Here is an 18,257-nt window from a genome sequence, read left to right on the forward strand (position 1 = left end):
AAAATCTGAGACGAGTCTCAACATTTCCGTGCAAAAGAGCAAAACAAGCTTGTGGATTTAGCTGCCTTTTCAGATTGGTCAGCAAGCATGAACCTTACCGATATGTCGGAAACAAGTGCATCTCAACTTGCATGCTCAATTAGTTGCAATGAAAAGAGGAGCCACGCAAGCTCATCTTCGGCTTCCAAACCGACGTTTTGATGATATAGAAACGTCATAGCTTTTATGAGAATAAAAATCTGAAGAGAGGAGAGGGTATGGCTCTCTGGTCCCAATGCCAGACCTCACCGCATTGCTTTGGGCAGGGCAGCTGCCTCACTTACAAACCATCTCAAACAGTACGTATGTGCTGAATATCCCACTCTGTCAGAGTAGCAGCCTCGGTACACACATACCGCGTGTATTTGGCAGCGGCCGTGCGGCGACTGATGAGCGCGGCCACTCGGAGCCAGCCGGAGCGGCCGGGGTCCCCCGTGCCGGCGGCCTCACCGCGTCCCTTTCATCGGGTACACACCGGTACAGTGCTGGTGCGGTCACCAGAGGGCCTTCTCGTCACTCAGTGAGCACAAAGCCACTCACAGTACACACATACGCACAGTGGAACAGTTAGAATTGGTCTCATGACGACATACGTCTACAAAGCTCAGAAAGCAGGCAGTAGCTGCGCAGTGAAGAAAAGAACGGTGTCCCGAGCTGAAGTGCGCAGCCTCCAACGACCGGCGCTGTGACAAAACACGGACTCCAAACGAATGAAACTCTCTGAGATAGTGAAAAATGACACAACGGCAGCAACATATAGTAATCTCTAGTGACGCCGTCAGCGGGCAGTTCACAGGCCCGCAGCGGCCAAATAACATTGTACTACACAACAAACACACAGCGCTACCGGGCACACACCGCTATCACACACACTCCGGCGAGGGCGCCGCGACACACACAGAGAGCCGGCAGAGCGGCGGAGCACGGCGCCAACCAATGACAGAGATCAGAGCGAGGAAAGAGCCGGAGACAGAGTGTCGGAGCGTGCGACTGGCGACCGTGCCTGGAGGGCTGGGGGTCCAACACGCAGCTTGGCACAAGCTGAGCGATAATGCTCCATCTCCAAACCGTCAAGCCGAACTTCTTACAGACACAGCGATCGTGCCACTCGCGCACAGACTCCGTACATCCTACTGGCTTAACACATACATCGGTACATGGGTGACGGTTAACGGAAAAATACGTGTGCAACACACAAAATACGCTCAGAGGAACTAATGTGAGTCCAAGCATCCTACGACATCCTTCTTGGTCAAATAATGGAACAAACCAGCAGCTCACGCCGTCAGAAAACATCATAATCAGTGAGACCGAACGGGTTGCAAGTGCAGCGCGTTTAACATCAAGCTGTGGTCGTTCACAACTGACAATGCCCGGGTACCTCCTGAGATGTGCACACGGTCAACCCCGACCCATCTAACGCCGGTTCGGCCCGGAGCGGATCAGCGCAGCCACATACGGCAGCGGCGAGACCAGCGAGATCGTGCCACCAACAGACCGGACTGGCGGCGGTACAGCGGAGTAAGACAGCGGAGTAAGACCGATCGGCAGCGCTCGTATCTCTCAATACCTCAAAGAAAGTAGGTATAAGAAAACAAAATACATGCAATGGAAAGCTGTGAAAAAAAAACGGAGAAACTGGTTTCAGATCTTTAGAAAGCGACCAGTGCGACATTATACACTTGAAAGACAATCATATTTGTTTCCTATCTTCTGCAAAGAGAATGTTTCACATGGTGCCACGCAAGTTTGAGAACACGATGAAATTAAGCAAGTAACACTAAAAAGAAAAGAATGAGGCATAAACGTCGTTCCTATAACTTGCGAAAAATTATCACTCCGTTAAATTTTGTAACGTCGCGTTCATAATAGCGATAACAAAACGGTAGTGGTAATTTCCCTTAATGCGTCATATAATGGGGACATGTCGGGACAATAGTGAAGATCGTGCTTACGGTTAACTTATCACATAAGGTTACAAAATTTGGAGTGACTAGAACACACAACGCGGCCACTGAATACCATTACCATATGGTGACAGTTTTGTTAACTATGAGAGCCCGTTCCCCACACCCTTCATATTACGACGGTGGTTATCGTGTCGTATCGTAACTAACCCTAAAATTGATTTCGTGTCGAATTCAGCATAATTCTTGCGAGTTCGCATTTCTTCTGTAACGTTAAACCAACGTTTCCTAAATTGTGTAAACATATCGAAAAGCTCCCAGGCTCGGAGCATCCTACAAGTGAAATTAATCTCTCCTACCCGACCCTGTGGACTGCTGAGCGTGCGGCCAAGTGTGCTGTGAGCCCGGCGTGTGCTAGGGAAACATACCGAACACCGAGACCGCGACACCGCGCCGAGGGGCCGACCTCGACGGCGACACGCACACCCAGCGACACGCGCTCGTCCGCAGACACCGGGGACAGATACGGGGAGTGGGCGGACCTCCGGCCGCCGGGGGTGCTGGGGAGCAGGGGGCGCCCGGGCCCCCGGCCAGCATCATCTGACGTTGGGCCGGCGGGGCGGCGGCGGCCGGGTGCGGCGCCGCCGCCGGCCGGCCGCACACTAGTGGAACCGGTACTGCTTCAGCGGCTTCAGGCTGACGTACGTCTTCTTCATCTCGTCCTTGGTCTCGGGGCTGCGCTTGATCTCCGTGAAACGCTCGCCCTTCAGGGAGACCACCTTGTTGTCCAGGTAGCGCACCAGCTTCTTGGGCGACTGCGGGAGCGGAACGTCGCAAGGATGTTACCCGAGATCGTAGGGACTTCGCACATCACGCTGTGTTCTAATAATTGTATTGCTGGCAATGTGATGAGGTGCTAAGGTGAGGAGACAAAATCAAGTGTTTGAGCTCATCATAATCAAAGTCGAGTAATTGCGAACAATTTACAGTTTAGTGCGGCCATCGCCGTCCATGCAGCATGAGGTGAATTACGGTACCACAAAATACGAAGCACATACTCAGGGCCCATCAAAGAGATGCTGTGTTAAAAAACCTGCACGTCTTCTCCCCACGGTTTGGCCTCTCAATATGAGCCCGAGGAGCCGGTAACCTGGCGCCAGCAGAGCCATCCCAGCCCCGATGGCCTGCTCCGGCGACAGTGTCCGGTGAACGATTTGGACAGGTGCCTCTTGCGCTCGCATTGTGGCCCTGTCTTACCACTTTAGGAGGGCGTGTGGCTTGTGCTCGCGGTATGGTCCTGACTCACCGATTTGGGCAGGTGTGGACCGAGCTCACGTCAGGCCCCAACTGACCGATTTGGGCAGGTGCGGTTTGTACTCACGCCAGTCCCCGACTCACCGATTTGGGCAGGTGCGGCTTGTGCTGGCGCTTGCTGCCGTCCACGTCCTGGTAGCTGTACTTGGCGATGATGCTGGCCTTCAGAGACTCGTCATCCAGCTCCCGGCGGTCGCCGCGCCGGCGGCTCAGCACCTGGACATGCGAAGCAAACATTGTCAGCTCTGTGGTTTCATTTTACGCCCCTCACTTTACCTTTACACAGCGGACAAAACAAACAAAGCTGAAAAGAATGACCTCATGCTACTCGGTCCTTTTTTAGTGTTTGCTCCTGGCTATCTAATGACGAAGTTTCCCGACGCCGAGCATGCAGCCGTTTGCAATTGCAGGACCCGTCGCGGCCTGCCACTAGTCACTTCCCACCTGCTGCTGCTGGGTGATGGCGTCTCCCGTACCCCCTGCTGGGTGATGGCGTCTCTCGTACCCCGGTGATGGCGTCTCCCGTACCCCCCTGCCGGGTGATGGCGTCTCCCGTGCCCCCTGCTGGGTGATGGCGTCTCCCGTACCCCCTGCTGGGTGATGGCGTCTCCCGTACCCCCTGCTGGGTGATGGCGTCTCCCGTACCCCCTGCTGGGTGATGGCGTCTCCCGTACCCCCTGCTGGGTGATGGCGTCTCCCGTGCCCCCTGCTGGGTGATGGCGTCTCCGGTACCCCCTGCTGGGTGATGGCCTCTCCCGTACCTCCCTGCTGGGTGATGGCGTCTCCCGTACCCCCTGCTGGGTGATGGCGTCTCCCGTACCTCCCTGCTGGGTGATGGCGTCTCCCGTACCCACCTGCTGCTGCTGGGTGATGGCGTCTCCCGTACCCCCTGCTGGGTGATGGCGTCTCCCGTACCCCCTGCTGGGTGATGGCGTCTCCCGTACCCCCTGCTGGGTGATGGCATCTCCCGTACCCCCCTGCTGGGTGATGGCGTCTCCCGTACCCCCTGCTGGGTGATGGCGTCTCTCTTACCCCCTGCTGGGTGATGGCGTCTCCCGTACCCCCTGCTGGGTGATGGCATCTCCCGTACCCCCTGCTGGGTGATGGCGTCTCCCGTACCCCCTGCTGGGTGATGGCGTCTCTCTTACCCCCTGCTGGGTGATGGCGTCTCCCGTACTCCCTGCTGGGCGATGGCGTCTCCCGCACCCCCTGCTGGGTGACAACGTCTCCCGTACTCACCTGCTGCTGCTGGGTGATGGCGTCGCCACTCTCCTGTCTGGCCAGCAGCAGCTGGGCGGCCTTCTCCAGACAGCCGGCCGCCAGCGACAGGCAGTGGTGCAGCTCCAGACGACACGCGTCCGGGAACATGTCCGCCAGCATACGCAGCTCCTCCTGGGGAAGGGGGTCCAGGCAGTAGTCAGTCGTCCGGGAGCATTTCGACCAGCATACGCAGCTCCTCCTGGGGGTCAGTGCAGTACAGTCAGCAGTCTGGGAACATGTCCGCCAGCATACGCAGCTCCTCCTGGGGGTCAGTGCAGTACAGTCAGCAGTCTGGGAACATGTCCGCCAGCATACGCAGCTCCTCCTGGGGGTCAGGGCAGTACAGTCAGTGGTCCGGGAACATGTCCGCCAGCATACGCAGCTCCTCCTGGGGGTCAGGGCAGTACAGTCAGTGGTCCGGGAACATGTCCGCCAGCATACGCAGCTCCTCCTGGGGGTCAGTGCAGTACAGTCAGCAGTCTGGGAACATGTCCGCCAGCATACGCAGCTCCTCCTGGGGGTCAGGGCAGTACAGTCAGTGGTCCGGGAACATGTCCGCCAGCATACGCAGCTCCTCCTGGGGGTCAGGGCAGTACAGTCAGTGGTCCGGGAACATGTCCGCCAGCATACGCAGCTCCTCCTGGGGGTCAGTGCAGTACAGTCAGCAGTCTGGGAACATGTCCGCCAGCATACGCAGCTCCTCCTGGGGGTCAGGGCAGTACAGTCAGTGGTCCGGGAACATGTCCGCCAGCATACGCAGCTCCTCCTGGGGAAGGGGGTCCGGGCAGTAGTCAGTCGTCCGGGAGCATTTCGACCAGCATACGCAGCTCCTCCTGGGGGTCAGGGCAGTACAGTCAGTGGTCCGGGAACATGTCCGCCAGCATACGCAGCTCCTCCTGGGCAGGGGTCAGGGCAGTACAGTCAGTCGTCCGGGAACATGTCCGCCAGCATACGCAGCTCCTCCTGGGGAGGGGTCAGGGCAGTACAGTCAGTCGTCCGAGTGAACAGAGGTCGATCATGTCAGGTTATAGGGGGCAATCGGGGATGTTGATAGGTCAGCCAGGGGGCATGGAGGTAAGCTAGGGTATAAGGGGCCAGTAGGAGCGTGACAGAGCCAGAGGTCACCTGACACCTAGGTTAGAAGGTCAATGGCGTTAGAAAAGGTCAGTCGTCCTAACAGAGAAGTCAGTCGGTTTAGAGAGGTCAGTCGAGGTATTCGAGAAGTCAGCCGGAACTAGGAGTCAGGACAATGGGTCAGACACAAGGTCATGGTGAAAAGGAAGTGGGCAGAATAAGAATTTCAGTCCAGCCACTGGCTACAGCTAGGACGTGCTCTCAACAGCAACCAAAACTATGTAGCACGGCTCCTATCGATAGTACAGCCCTCTGCAAACTGCGTGGTAGGTATTCTTTTTTCGACAAAACCGAGAATAAAGGCCGAGCTACACTATGCGTGAGCTACACTGCAGGAAATTACGTAGGTGATATGCAGATACGTGATTGCGAGACTCCCTTGACATCGGTTTCTGCGATTTTCCAGAATTTGCGTGAATTATTGTACGCTGACGTAATAATAACTATTAAATGGTTTCGCAACAAGCGCTGAAGTTTGCTATCTTTTATACCATTTAATCGATAAATGGTTTATTTTGTTAATAAAACATCAATAACACATGAAAATAAAAGAAACAATTATTAATTACGTACTTGGATTCATACGGTGCGCCACCAAGTGAGCCAATAACTGTCTCATATCACGCAGTCTCGCAGATTCTGCAAAAAAGTTCGTAGCTCTGAACTTTATATCGGTACGGAACATCCTGACCGTCCTGACTGTCAGGCATTCCCTGTACTAAACGTCCGGGATTTCCTTGACTGAATCTGCGTGACCCCAGTGTAGCTGACCCTGTGTATTTCCTATCAGCTTAACTTGACCTGCGTACCGATTTTCTGCAAAACCCGCAAACTCGCAGATCAAGCACGTTATTTCCTGGACGATCACGCATAGTGTAGCTCGGCCTTAACGCGGGTACTATGCAATCCGTCACTCGGAAATCGTAACAGCAAGACGCGCGAGGCTCCGCACCTTGGATTGGCAATACCATCGTATTCATTTTCCATCCAGTTTGGCAACAAAACTCAAAAGTTTATAATTGCCCCCAAAACAAACTTTTGCATTTTGTTGCCACACAAGGCATATATGTACTTTATTTAGTGATAGGCCCCAATCGAAGGAGTGGAGCATGGCGCCTCTAGTTGCAGTAAGTTCCGACCGACTGATAGCATACCGGTTTTGTCGAAAAAAAAAAATACCTAACGGCTACCACGAGTCTGCTGAGGGCTGTGTCTGGAAAACTTTCAATTCGTTTTCAATCATGATTTGGGATGAGGTCAATTGCTGCTAACACTTTTGAATCTTCAACGAATTGAATGATTGGACGCAAAACCCGGCAGGCGCTGTGAGAAATGCAGCCGCCTCGCGTGCCCATCTGCAAAGAGAAAGCGGACACGCCGGGGCACGTGCTGGCGCGCTGCCCGACACTCATGGGGACCCGCATGCGCCTGCTGGGGTCTATTTATCCACAAGTGAGAGACCTGCGAGACTGAGACGCCGTATTGGTGGCGGCTCCGAGTCTGACGTCCGCTGCCAGGTCCTTCCATGGCCGTTCGGCTACGCTTGATCATTGAGCGGAGGGACAGCGATAATAACAACAACCAACGTCATTTTTTCCACGGTACCCGCCCGTCTCCTTGCAGTGTAGTCTCCTTTCCTCCCAGCCTCCTCACACCCACCTCGACCACGGCCTGGTCGCTGGTGTCCGATCCTGCCTCGCTGGTCTCGGAGAGGCGCGGTGTGCGGCCGCCGGCCGAGCCGTCGGCCGTCTCCTCCGAGCCCGAGGCAGCCGAGCTGTGCCGCGGCCGGACGGCTGTCTCCATCTGGGAGGCCAGCAGCGCCACCGGGTCGCAGCCGGGGTCCGTGTGTCGTACCTCTGCGGACAGAGACACAGTCAGGTCAGTGGTCAGGTCAGGTCAGGGTACCAGGTCGCAGCCGGGGTCCGTCTGACGCACCTCTGTGGGCACGGGCAGAGACACAAAGTCAGGTCAGTGGTCAGGTCAGGTCAGGGTACCAGATCACAGCCGGGGTCCGTGTGTCGTACCTCTGCGGACAGAGACACAGTCAGGTCAGTGGTCAGGTCAGGTCAGGATACCGGGTCATAGCCGGGGTCCGTGTGACGCACCTCTGTGGGCACGGGCAGAGACACACAGTCAGGGTCAGTGGTCAGGTCAGGTCAGGGTACCGGGTCACAGCCGGGGTCCGTGTGACGCACCTCTGTGGACAGAGACACACAGTCAGGGTCAGTGGTCAGGTCAGGTCAGGGTACCAGGTCGCAGCCGGGGTCCGTGTGACGTACCTCTGTGGGCAAGGACAGAGACAACAGTCAGGTCAGCGGACAGGTCAGGTCAGGGTACCGGGTCACAGCCGGGGTCCGTGTGATGTACAGTCCACAGCAGAAGTAATGTGGGGTTTCAGTCATGGGTATGTTCTGCTTCTGAACCTTAGGAACGATTAGCCAGACTACAATGAAACTTTGAATGTAGCTTATATGTATTGTCACCCTTGCAGCTGCAACTTTAGCTTTTGACATCTTCTTTTCGATCACTCCGCATTAAACAATCGCCAGTCAAAGCCAACCGTTGAGATTGGTAAAACCCTACATTACTTTAGCGGTGGGATGTACCTCTGTGGGCAAGGACAGAGACAACAGTCAGGTCAGCGGACAGGTCAGGTCAGGGTACCGGGTCACACAGCCGGGGTCCGTCTGACGTACCTCTGTATACAGAGACAGTTAGGTTAAAAGTCAGGTCAGGTCAGGTCAGGCCAGAAAGTACGATTCACACTCACTCTGTGTGATGTGCCTGTCGCTCATATAGCAAGTCCGACAAACTATGCATTCCGCGGGAGTCCGGCGGGCAGATTTCCTCACCTTTGCGGCGTTTGGCCAGCTCCGCCGACAGACCGAAGATCCACTCGCACACCTGCTCGGGCCTGATCTCGGAGAACTCGGGGATGTAGGCCGCCAGCATCTCGGTGAAGCCCTCCACGTCGAACCCGTCCTCGTCCTCGCCCAGGTCCTCCAGGATGCCCACCACGTAGCTCAACACGATGTCGTCCACGCAGCTGGAAGACAGAGTGCGTAGCGAGATCAGTTAGGTGCTGCTAAGCTAAAACTTTTTGATAGAAATAACACAATATCATAATGTTGTAAATCGTAAGATCAGGCACCATTGTAATGCCAGCATATGCAAGTAGACTGAAAGTGAGCAATAAGACAGCAAAACTGAGCCATAACTGACAATGGTAAAATTCCAACCTCCCTAGCCGTTACTCCTCCCAAGGATGTGTGCTGGTGCCAACCCTGACATTCTATGACACCACTTACTCCAAGGAAGCAGATGGGATGTGCTCCTGGACAAAGTCAGCAAGTGCTTTGTTGACAACACTCTGCAGATCTGCCTTGCCTGAATCCATTGCTTCTGAAAAGAAAATGCATGAAAGAAAAACCAGTAGCTAAAAACCACCTGACCAGTCACCAGAACAAACTATTAATATGAAGGAGGGGTTCAAACACCCCTGTTTATCCTCATTAGGTTCAAATAATTGTGTCATGCACGACATTGCTTAGCCTAAACCAAGGGTAAAACTCTTCAGACTTCCTTAAGAACTTCACCAATTTCTTAGCCACATGACAATGGGCTGATCAGCATTCAAGACCAGTGAAAATCATTGTGAGTAAGTGATTATAGAGAGAAGAACACTTTGTCATTTTGCTTTATGGTTGCTAATGTCAATGGCCAGTTGATCAGCCAGCAGATGAGCTGTCAGCTGGCTCCAAACCAGAGTAACAAAGTGGGCAGCCCAGTGTCACACATATAATGTCAGTTCACATAAACAGCACTGAAATTTGGGACTGGCCTGCAAAAAGCCAATAATTTTACTATGCAACTTAAAAATATGTTTGTGATTAGAAAAAGCACAAAAATGCCAATAAGTTGAGCTGTCAGACTGACAGTCAACAGCCATCAGCCTTGGAAAAAGTGCACCCCATGACCCCACCCTATGCAATTAGGGACATAAACTGAGGTCTTTAAACCATATTCCAACTACTGGTCACCTGAACCCTTATGTTGAGACTAATGGCACCACATCAGGACCCACACCACAACCAATCTATACAAAGTCTGTGCTGAAACACAGTAGATCTGCACTACACTCCAGGCTGGTTGAGTGCCCCCACACAGACAAAATCAAGCTATCATACAGGGTGTTTCACTAAAAGTGTCAAAAAGTAAATGCTTATTAAAGATATATAAAATACGCAAAGCATGTGGTTGCGCACGTGGCTTTGTTACAAATTTTTGGACATTTATGCTTTGGCCACTTAAGATGTATTTTACACTCATACGGAGCGAGGGCAGGAGGCCAAAGTTACTAGTCGTTTTTTTCCTTATACAGAACAAGAACAGGTTATTTACACCGCAACAGGAGCGGTGGATTACACTTACATTTGGTGCTATCAGAAACATTGAAACCGTACGCCGACTTTTCAGGAAACGTTTCACTCTCTCACCTCGCTACGACCCAGATTGTAAAAGCTTCAAAGGGCTTCTTGAGAGGTTTAAAAAGGTTCCTTTGATGCCGGTTCCAGTCCAAAAAAAGGCGGGTCGCCCCCACCTCCCGGCGGAAATCGTTGAAAAGTTCAGGGTCTTTTTAGGGCCTTTTAAGATAACAAGAAGCTTATTTCAACATCAGAAATAGCCAAGCCCCCAATTTATCAGAAACAACCACTGTAACGGCTGTAGCCACCAAGAACTGGCTGGACCAGAAGTTCCGTTCCCGGGCCGAATAATCAGCTGCCTCACCGCCCGCCCCTGGCCAGCGCGAGGCCCCGATCTGTCACCGCTAGCCTTCTGGTTTTGGTCAGTAGCTCTCGCAGAGCTGAGGAAGACTTAAGTCGCATCACTTTTGGAGCTGAATAGCACAATGCAAGGCTTTGCCGACAGTCTGGACGCTGAAGATGAAAACGGGCTGTGAGGCACCTCCGGTCACGTGCCGAAACGGTGCATCAAAAGAAGCGGCGGATATGTGGAATAGGTTTGAGTGACGGTGATATCATTTTTATATATTCAAATGTCCAACAATCGCGGATGGAATGATGTGCAAATGTCCATAGAAAACATTGTTATTATGTGCATTAAGGCCTTTTACTTTTTGACACTTTTAGTGAAACACCCTGTAGATAGCAAAAGTTGTTATGCTTGCTGCATGGTTTCACCAAAGTGGAGGTCATTTAAGACTCTTTGGGCCCTCTTTGATATGTAAACTCAAGTACCTACCGTGCCTATTGCCATATACAATAGTGGGTATCGGTAACCCTGGCGTCACCGGTAGCTTTTTCGTTCAAGGCTAAGGTTTCCTGCATCAGGCCGCCGTGCCAGGCCGAAGCATGCTGTGACGTCAATGGGTAAGAAGATAACGCAAAGAACGACTCAGGCAGACTCAAATCGACTCGGGCAGACTCAAACTGACTCGACCGACTCAAACCGATTCAGATCTGCTCAGACTGACTCAAACTAACTCAGACCGATTCAACCGACTCAAATCGATCGACTCAAATCGATTCCGATCGACTCAGACAGACTCAGGCAGACTCAGACCGATTCAGATCGACTTAGACCGACTCAGATAGACTCAGAACGACTCAAACTGACCCAAAACGACTCAACCGACTCAAATCGTTCCGATCGACTCAGACAGACTCAGAACGACTCAGACAGACTCAGGCAGACTCAAACCGACTCAGGCAGACTCAGACCGACTCAGATAGACTCAGACCGACTCAGATAGACTCAGAACGACTCAAACTGACTCAGACCGACTCAACCGACTCAAATCGAATTCGATCGACTCAGACAGACTCAGAACGACTCAGACAGACTGAAACCGGCTCAGACAGACTCAAACCGACTCAGGCAGACTCAGACCGATTCAGAATTTCAGATCGACTCAGATAGATTCAGAACGACTCAAACTGACTCAGACCGACTCAACCGACTCAAATCGATTCCGATCGACTCAGACAAACTTAGAACGACTCAGACAGCCTCAGACAGACTCAAGCCGACTCAGGCACACTCAAACTGACTCGACCGACTCAAACCGATTCAGGTCTGATGATTCAGGTCAAACCGATGGATCTGTCTGAGTCGGTCTAAATCGGTTTGAGTCGGTTGAGTCGGTTTGAGTCTGCCTGAGTCGATCGGAATCGATTTGAGTCGGTTGAGTCGATCTGAGTCAGTTTGAGTCGTTCTGAGTATCTGAGACGGTCTGAATCGATCTGAATCGGTTTGAGTCGGTCGAGTCAGTTTGAGTCTGCCTGAGTCGGTTTGAGTCGTTCTGAATCAATTTGAGTCAGTCTGAGTCGTTCTGAGTCTATCTGAGTCGGTCTGAGTCGATCTGAATCGGTTTGAGTCGGTCGAGTCAGTTTGAGCCTGCCTGAGTCGGTTTGAGTCGTTCTGAGTCTGTCTGAGTCGATCGGAATCGATTTGAGTCGGTTGAGTCGATCCGAGTCAGTCTGAGTCGTTCTGAGTCTATCTGAGTCGGTCTGAGTCGATCTGAATCGGTTTGAGTCGGCCGAGTCAGTTTGAGTCTGCCTGAGTCGGTTTGAGTCGTTCTGAGTCTGTCTGAGTCGATCGGAATCAAATTGAGTCGGTTGAGTCGGTCTGAGTCAGTCTGAGTCGATCTGAATCGGTCTGAGTCTGCCTGAGTCGGTTTGAGTCTGCCTGAGTCGGTTTGAGTCGTTCTGAGTCTGTCTGAGTCGATCGGAATCGATTTGAGTCGGTTGAGTCGATCCAAGTCAGTCTGAGTCGTTCTGAGTCTATCTGAGTCGGTCTGAGTCGGTCTGAGTCGATCTGAATCGGTTTGAGTCGGCCGAGTCGGTTTGAGTCTGCCTGAGTCTCTCTGAGTCGTTCTGAGTCTGTCTGAGTCGATCGGAATCTATTTGAGTCGGTTGAGTCGATCCGAGTCAGTCTGAGTCGTTCTGAGTCTATCTGAGTCGGTCTGAGTCGATCGGAATCGATTTGAGTCGATCGGAATCTATTTGAGTCGGTTGAGTCAGTCTGAGTTTGAGTCGGTCTGAGTCGATTTCAATCTGAAAGCGTGGTAAGTTATCTTCTCTTCCAGTGACGACACAGCATGCTTCGGCCTGGCACGGCGGCCTAATACAGGAAATCCTAACCTTGAATGAAAACATTACCGCCCCGGTGACGCCACGGTTACCAATACCCAATGGTGGAATATGAAAACAGGGCACCTGGGACGATGTGATCAAGGATCTTGAAATTTGCTTGACCTAATCAAAAGACAATAAGCCTGTCAAAGGTACCAAGAGGGGAAGCATATCCTAATAATTATGTGACTAAAAATGCCCTCCGGCAGCCGCCAGCCTGTTTTCGGATTCCACCCATACAACAAAATGAAAGGCAAAAGCAGAGGGCCTTGAAAATGTATTTCTCAGGTAGTGTTACAGTTACTTCTTACCTGAGCATGACCGTATGTACCTACTGTGCACTCAACATAATGGTCTGTTCGTTTATTGCAGAGAGTTGCCTCATTCAATGAACAATAAACTCGAATGTTTGAAATGCTTATCCAGCTATGAGGCAACTCCACTGAAGTTTTGCTATCTGATCGAGCCGACAAGCCTGCAACTACAGCTATGACCACTCCTGCTCAACCTACGCCCTCTGCAATCCAGTTGCAGTGCCCCTGGCCCAACTGTGGGTTCCAGACTCCGGCGCTTGACGGGTCAGTGGGCATTCAGCTGCTGCAGATGCATCAGGCAGCGTCGCACCCACCAACCGCTGCTGCCGCCCCTGAGAAGGCCAAGTTACCAACACTGGAGGTCTCGCCAGATGGTGTTGTAACAGACACGGCGCTGGGGGTCTTCAGGCAGCAGCTCACGACCTACAAGCGAAGGGCCGGCATATCTGGCGATGACCCAGACACTGTCTTGCAAGCGCTGCCTTCGCCTGCGTACAGCCTGTTGTACGCCCGATTTGGTGCTGGACTCACATCCTTGAGCGAGCACCAACTCCTGACTCATATCGCAGACCTCATGGTGCGACCTGAGAACCGGCTATCCCACATCCTCAAGCTCCAGCGGATGAAGCAAGATCCCGGTCAGCCCGTGGCGCAATTCGCGGCGAGGCTGCGTGAGGTGGCGCGACAGTGTCACTTGGTCGTACAGTGCCGTTGTGACCGGGCAGTAAGCTTCGAGGAGGAAATGGTGCTATTCCAGTTCTTGTCGGGCCTGTGCGACACCGAGGTGCAATCAGAGTTGCTGACTCAAACTCCGCTTACACTTGCGGCGGCCGAGCAGTATGCAGTGACGAAGGAAACCGCCAAACGGAGCCAGCAAGCTATCCAGAGTGAAGAACTGGGTCGGATTCGCTCCTCGTATCAAAAATTGAAACTTTCTGGACCCCGCACCAACGCACCGCCACAGCCAAGCGGCCAGGCATCCCCCACAGTCTGTCGCAACTGTGGGGAGGCTGCCCACGACCACCATCGCCAGTGTAAGGCAGTCAACCACATCTGCACCTGTGGTCGTCGTGGCCATCTGCCAGCTGTTTGCCGTAGCCAACACCGGCCTCGTCAGCCCGCTCGTAGAGAAACAGCAGATGAGATTGACGCCACTCTCCTAGAGCTGAGCTCCCGGTTTATCCTGGAACCGAGCAGCAGCTCCATCGCCGACGCTGGCCCAGCATCAAACCGTCTGCCGGTGCAGGTCCAAGTCGACGTGGCCAGCCTCCCATGCACCGACCGGGCCCGTGACAGTGTCGCGGTCCCGCCACCAGTTACGTGCGTGGCAGTGGCTGACACGGGTGCCACAGTGACCTGCTGCGGCCCGGATACCCTCAGCGCCCTAGGTGTGCGGCGGTCGTCCTTGCTGCCGTCACGTATCACGCTCTCGACCGCCAACCGGGCCCGACTTACGATCTGGGGAACCCTCCCTGCCACCATCCAAGTGAGTAACGGGGGCCGGTCGGCGTCTACGCTGGAGGCTGCCTCATCGCCCTCGGCGACCCCTCCAGCTGTGGCCCTCGAATCAGGGACGCACTCCCCTGACCGACAGCCTACTGCTATACCGGTGTGTCTCCCGAATCACTGTCACCCGTGCTCGCGTTCCCTAACCACCCCTCGCTCAGACCGGGAGCTGCCACCGTCCTCTCGGGGTCGCCGACGGTTCGCACGTGATGTTCTCGATCTGTAGTATCTCTGCGCCACCTATGTGCTGCTTACCGACTACTAGCGCCCAGTGATGCACAACATGTACCCGACAAGCGCCCGGTGTGCGCACTCGTGTGTTCGTCGTCACTGCGTGTGTTTTACGAGTCATGTGCGCACTCATGTGTTCGTCGTAACTGCGTGTGCTTTACGAGTCATCCAGTGTTTCTTTCACATGCGTTCCAGACCTTCCTGTAATGCGGATTATGCCATGTCTCTTTTGACCATCATGTTGCTTACTGGGGAAGTTACCACGTTCATTTTCATTTTTAGCTTCCGCAACAAGATCTCGTGCCTGCGTTTCGCATCCACTCGTTTCCGTGGGGGCATACCTGAGCATGACCGTATGTACCTACTGTGCACTCAACATAATGGTCTGTTCGTTTATTGCAGAGAGTTGCCTCATTCAATGAACAATAAACTCGAATGTTTGAAATGCTTATCCAGCTACTTCTAAGATCTCGATAATAATGTAAGGGGAGATCAAAACACAATTTAAATCATAACAAAGTAACAAACTGAAAAAAACAATTCTTCACATTAGTCTCATTCTTTCGAGCAAGGCTGAGGCCATTTCAATTTCAGCTTTAAAGCTAATCACTTGAATTACCAGACGCAAAATTCCAATAATAATTATCACAAAAATAATATAAAAAACGTCTCTCAAATGTTCAGTATTGGTATTATGCAACACAAACCACGATTTGTAGCCTCGCCCCTATATCAATATCTCTCTCACACACAAAACGGGCTCTGGTATTAACTGGATAATTCGCCAGCTGACGCCGTATGGTGGCGCTAGTGGAGCAGCACCATATGACGTCAGCAGAAAACACCGTGAGCAGCTATGAAATGGGAGAGAGCACCACAGAAATATCGGGCCTGTTCCAGCGCCTCCAGAAGAAATTCTTGACTGGAGGCTCTACCAGAGGTTTTACTGGAGGCGCTGGAACGCAATCTGGAGATTTCTGGAGATTGGCGTCATAGATACCAAAAGAATGACGATTGTTCTCTCTTGAAACGCAAAATTTGTTTTCAATTTTAGTTAAAAAGATAAATAAAATTATAGCAATGTAATTTTCTTTACATTCAAGTTGTAAAATAATCAGTCAAATGTCCTTTGTTTACATTCGTGATTGTCACATGTGCACCATAATTGTAGACCAGAGCCTCCAGAGAAATTTGGACCTCTCAACTCTCTGGAGGCTACTGGAGGTTTCTGGAGCTTTGGCGAGAGCTTTCTGGAGCTTTCTGGAGGCGCTGGAACGCTCTCTGGAGGATTCTAGAGCTTTCTGGAGCTTTCTGGAGGTTTCTGGAGGCGCTGGAACAGGCCCATCGAAAGGTGATGGACATGTACTGACTTTGGTCATTCAAGTACCACCAACACCATACAAAAACCATATAATATCATCAAGACTGATTCTGGTATCAATTTATACGGGTATTTAAAACACATAAAAAATGTTTGTTACCAAATTCTGAAACAGTATAAGGATATTCTTGTTCCTTACTTTTACCTTGTGGAGTACTTTTACAATACCTTTTACTTGCTTTCTAGTGGCCCATCACTATCCTCAAATCTGGATTGCAACGCTGTAGGAAAACTTTTTTTTTCATTTGTCATTTCTTCCACTTTTGAGCAGTGAAAATTTATTTTGTTTCATACATTAAATAATAAAGACGGCTCCTAACTTTTTAGAGATCTACGGTGGCCCAGAGAGCAAAATCAGATATTTCCTGGAAACTTGAGGCCACTATTTTCTTATATGCTAAATAATATACAAATATTGACATGTAAAGAATGATACAGTTGTATAATTCTGCAGAAATATAACTTCAAATTATTTAACATTTTTCAAGAACCTTTTTAAAACGTTTTATAATGACTTCTTTTTATACAAGGTGGAAGCAATTTTAGTTAACAATAAAGCAGCACAAGGCAGTACCTTGAGCTGGATGATCCATAACCAATCGGCACCTGCTATTTAATCTTCGAGATGTACCCTACCTCTGTTCCCTGATTTTCCCTTTTCGTTGTACCGGGTGAAGTGAATATTCTGTGAATATTCTTCTGACAGTTTTTAGTCCTACATTATGTTGTCAATCAGATTTAATTTGTTCAAAAACCGTCGTAGTCCGCCTCATTCGCAGTCTACATCTCCACATGCGCACCCATACATGCTCAAAATTTTCACTACGTATGTTGTACTATGTACCCTGCAGCGTACCCTGATGAAAAATGTTTTGTTGAAATCAGAGACACTTCCCAAGGTAGGCCATAGTCCATTGCCATATATTTAAGTCAAAACAGATGAAACAGATAAACACAATTCCAATCATCAAGTCAACCAGCATCGACAATCTGCACATAAGTTCTAAACCTATTGCAAGACTACTTTGTATTCAAGCTTTGTATTGCAGAAGGGTGGAAGCTGCATGGAATTATGCGACAATTTCAGCGTGCATCCACGCTCGAAAGAGCAGGGTTAATTGTAACAATACCATAACAATAACGTAATTGTAGGTGTTGTGATTCGGTTGTCTCTTGTCTGTGCTGGCCATTGCGCGGGCGGTCCAGCGGCAGAACTCGGCTTCGCCGCCGTGGCGCGCTGGCAGTTGCTTCTTCTTCTTCTTCTGCATCCCACCGCCAACCCGCTCAGGGGGGCGGCGGCGCAGGCGGGTCGAGCGGCGGCTCGGTCCGCCCAACATCCTCGATGAAGGTGACGACCTTCGTCGCCGGGCCGCCGAGGACGTCGACCAGGCGAGGGTCGACACCCCAGCGGCGGCGGCGGGCCGCCTCATAGGCCGGACAATCGGTCAGTAGGTGCGCCGCGCTGTCGGGCTCCCCGCACGCGGGGCATTCGTCGTCGGCTGCCAGGCCAATCTTGTGGAGCGTGTCACGGGTCAGCGGTGATGTGCCAGTCCTCAGCTGGGACAGCGTCACCGACCCCCAGCGAGCCAGGGAGTCGTGGCCAGGCGTGGGGTCCGGGTGCGGGTGGGCAGCGGTTGCCCTCTGTCGCGACAGCTCCCGGACATGGCGCGTGACGGCGGCCCGCGCACTCGACAGGTCGATCGGTGCGCTGTCTTGGTCGCCCGCCGTGGCGTCGCCAGTCAGGCGGTCGGCGGTTTCGTTGCCGTCCAGCCCGGCATGGCCTGGCACCCACTCGTGCAGACAGTCTCGGTGCCGTTCTCGGCGAGGGTGCTCAGCAGCCTCCAGACCTCGGCGGCCAGGGCCATGGTCTGGTTAGCTGGTCCGCGGCCGAGTAGTTGGAGCCCAGACCTTGAGTCGGTGAGGAGGCGGACCGACTTGGTCGATGCCAACTCCCCGTCCTCCAGGCCGGCCACAACCGCGAACGCCTCGCGCATGGCGGTCAGTTCTGCTCTTAGGC

General features: G+C 52.4%; 1 protein-coding gene across 4 annotated transcripts; it reads right to left on the reverse strand.

Annotated features, from left to right (window-relative positions):
- Positions 1-343: 343 nt before the first annotated feature.
- LOC122365208 (CUE domain-containing protein 2-like) lies at positions 344-15,587 on the reverse strand. Of its 4 annotated transcripts, none has more exons than XM_043336232.1 (7): positions 15,567-15,587; positions 8,963-9,056; positions 8,507-8,700; positions 7,314-7,510; positions 4,500-4,652; positions 3,345-3,476; positions 344-2,761 (listed from the first exon to the last, which is right to left on the reverse strand). In XM_043336232.1, exons 2-7 carry the CDS (start codon positions 9,049-9,051, stop codon positions 2,609-2,611), a joined length of 918 nt encoding a protein of 305 aa, XP_043192167.1. In that variant the 5' UTR covers positions 9,052-9,056; positions 15,567-15,587; the 3' UTR covers positions 344-2,608. The 4 variants fall into 4 exon arrangements, with proteins under 4 accessions (XP_043192167.1, XP_043192146.1, XP_043192154.1 ...); XM_043336211.1 differs by having other exon boundaries at positions 15,479-15,580; XM_043336219.1 differs by lacking the exon at positions 15,567-15,587 and adding an exon at positions 13,942-14,046.
- Positions 15,588-18,257: the final 2,670 nt, after the last annotated feature.

This window comes from Amphibalanus amphitrite, unplaced genomic scaffold (genome assembly GCF_019059575.1).
Source record: "Amphibalanus amphitrite isolate SeventyFive unplaced genomic scaffold, NRLGWU_Aamphi_draft 000028F_arrow, whole genome shotgun sequence".
NCBI lineage: Eukaryota > Metazoa > Arthropoda > Thecostraca > Balanomorpha > Balanidae > Amphibalanus > Amphibalanus amphitrite.

Coding starts and splice junctions, on each gene's coding strand:
- LOC122365208 (XM_043336232.1), bottom strand. CDS start 9,051: ATGGATTCAGGCAAGGCAGATCTGCAGAGTGTTGTCAACAAAGCACTT. Junction 7,511..8,506: donor GCTGGCCAAACGCCGCAAAG/GTGAGGAAATCT, acceptor CTCTGTCCGCAG/AGGTACGACACACGGACCCC. Junction 4,653..7,313: donor GCGACCAGGCCGTGGTCGAG/GTGGGTGTGAGG, acceptor CCCCTTCCCCAG/GAGGAGCTGCGTATGCTGGC.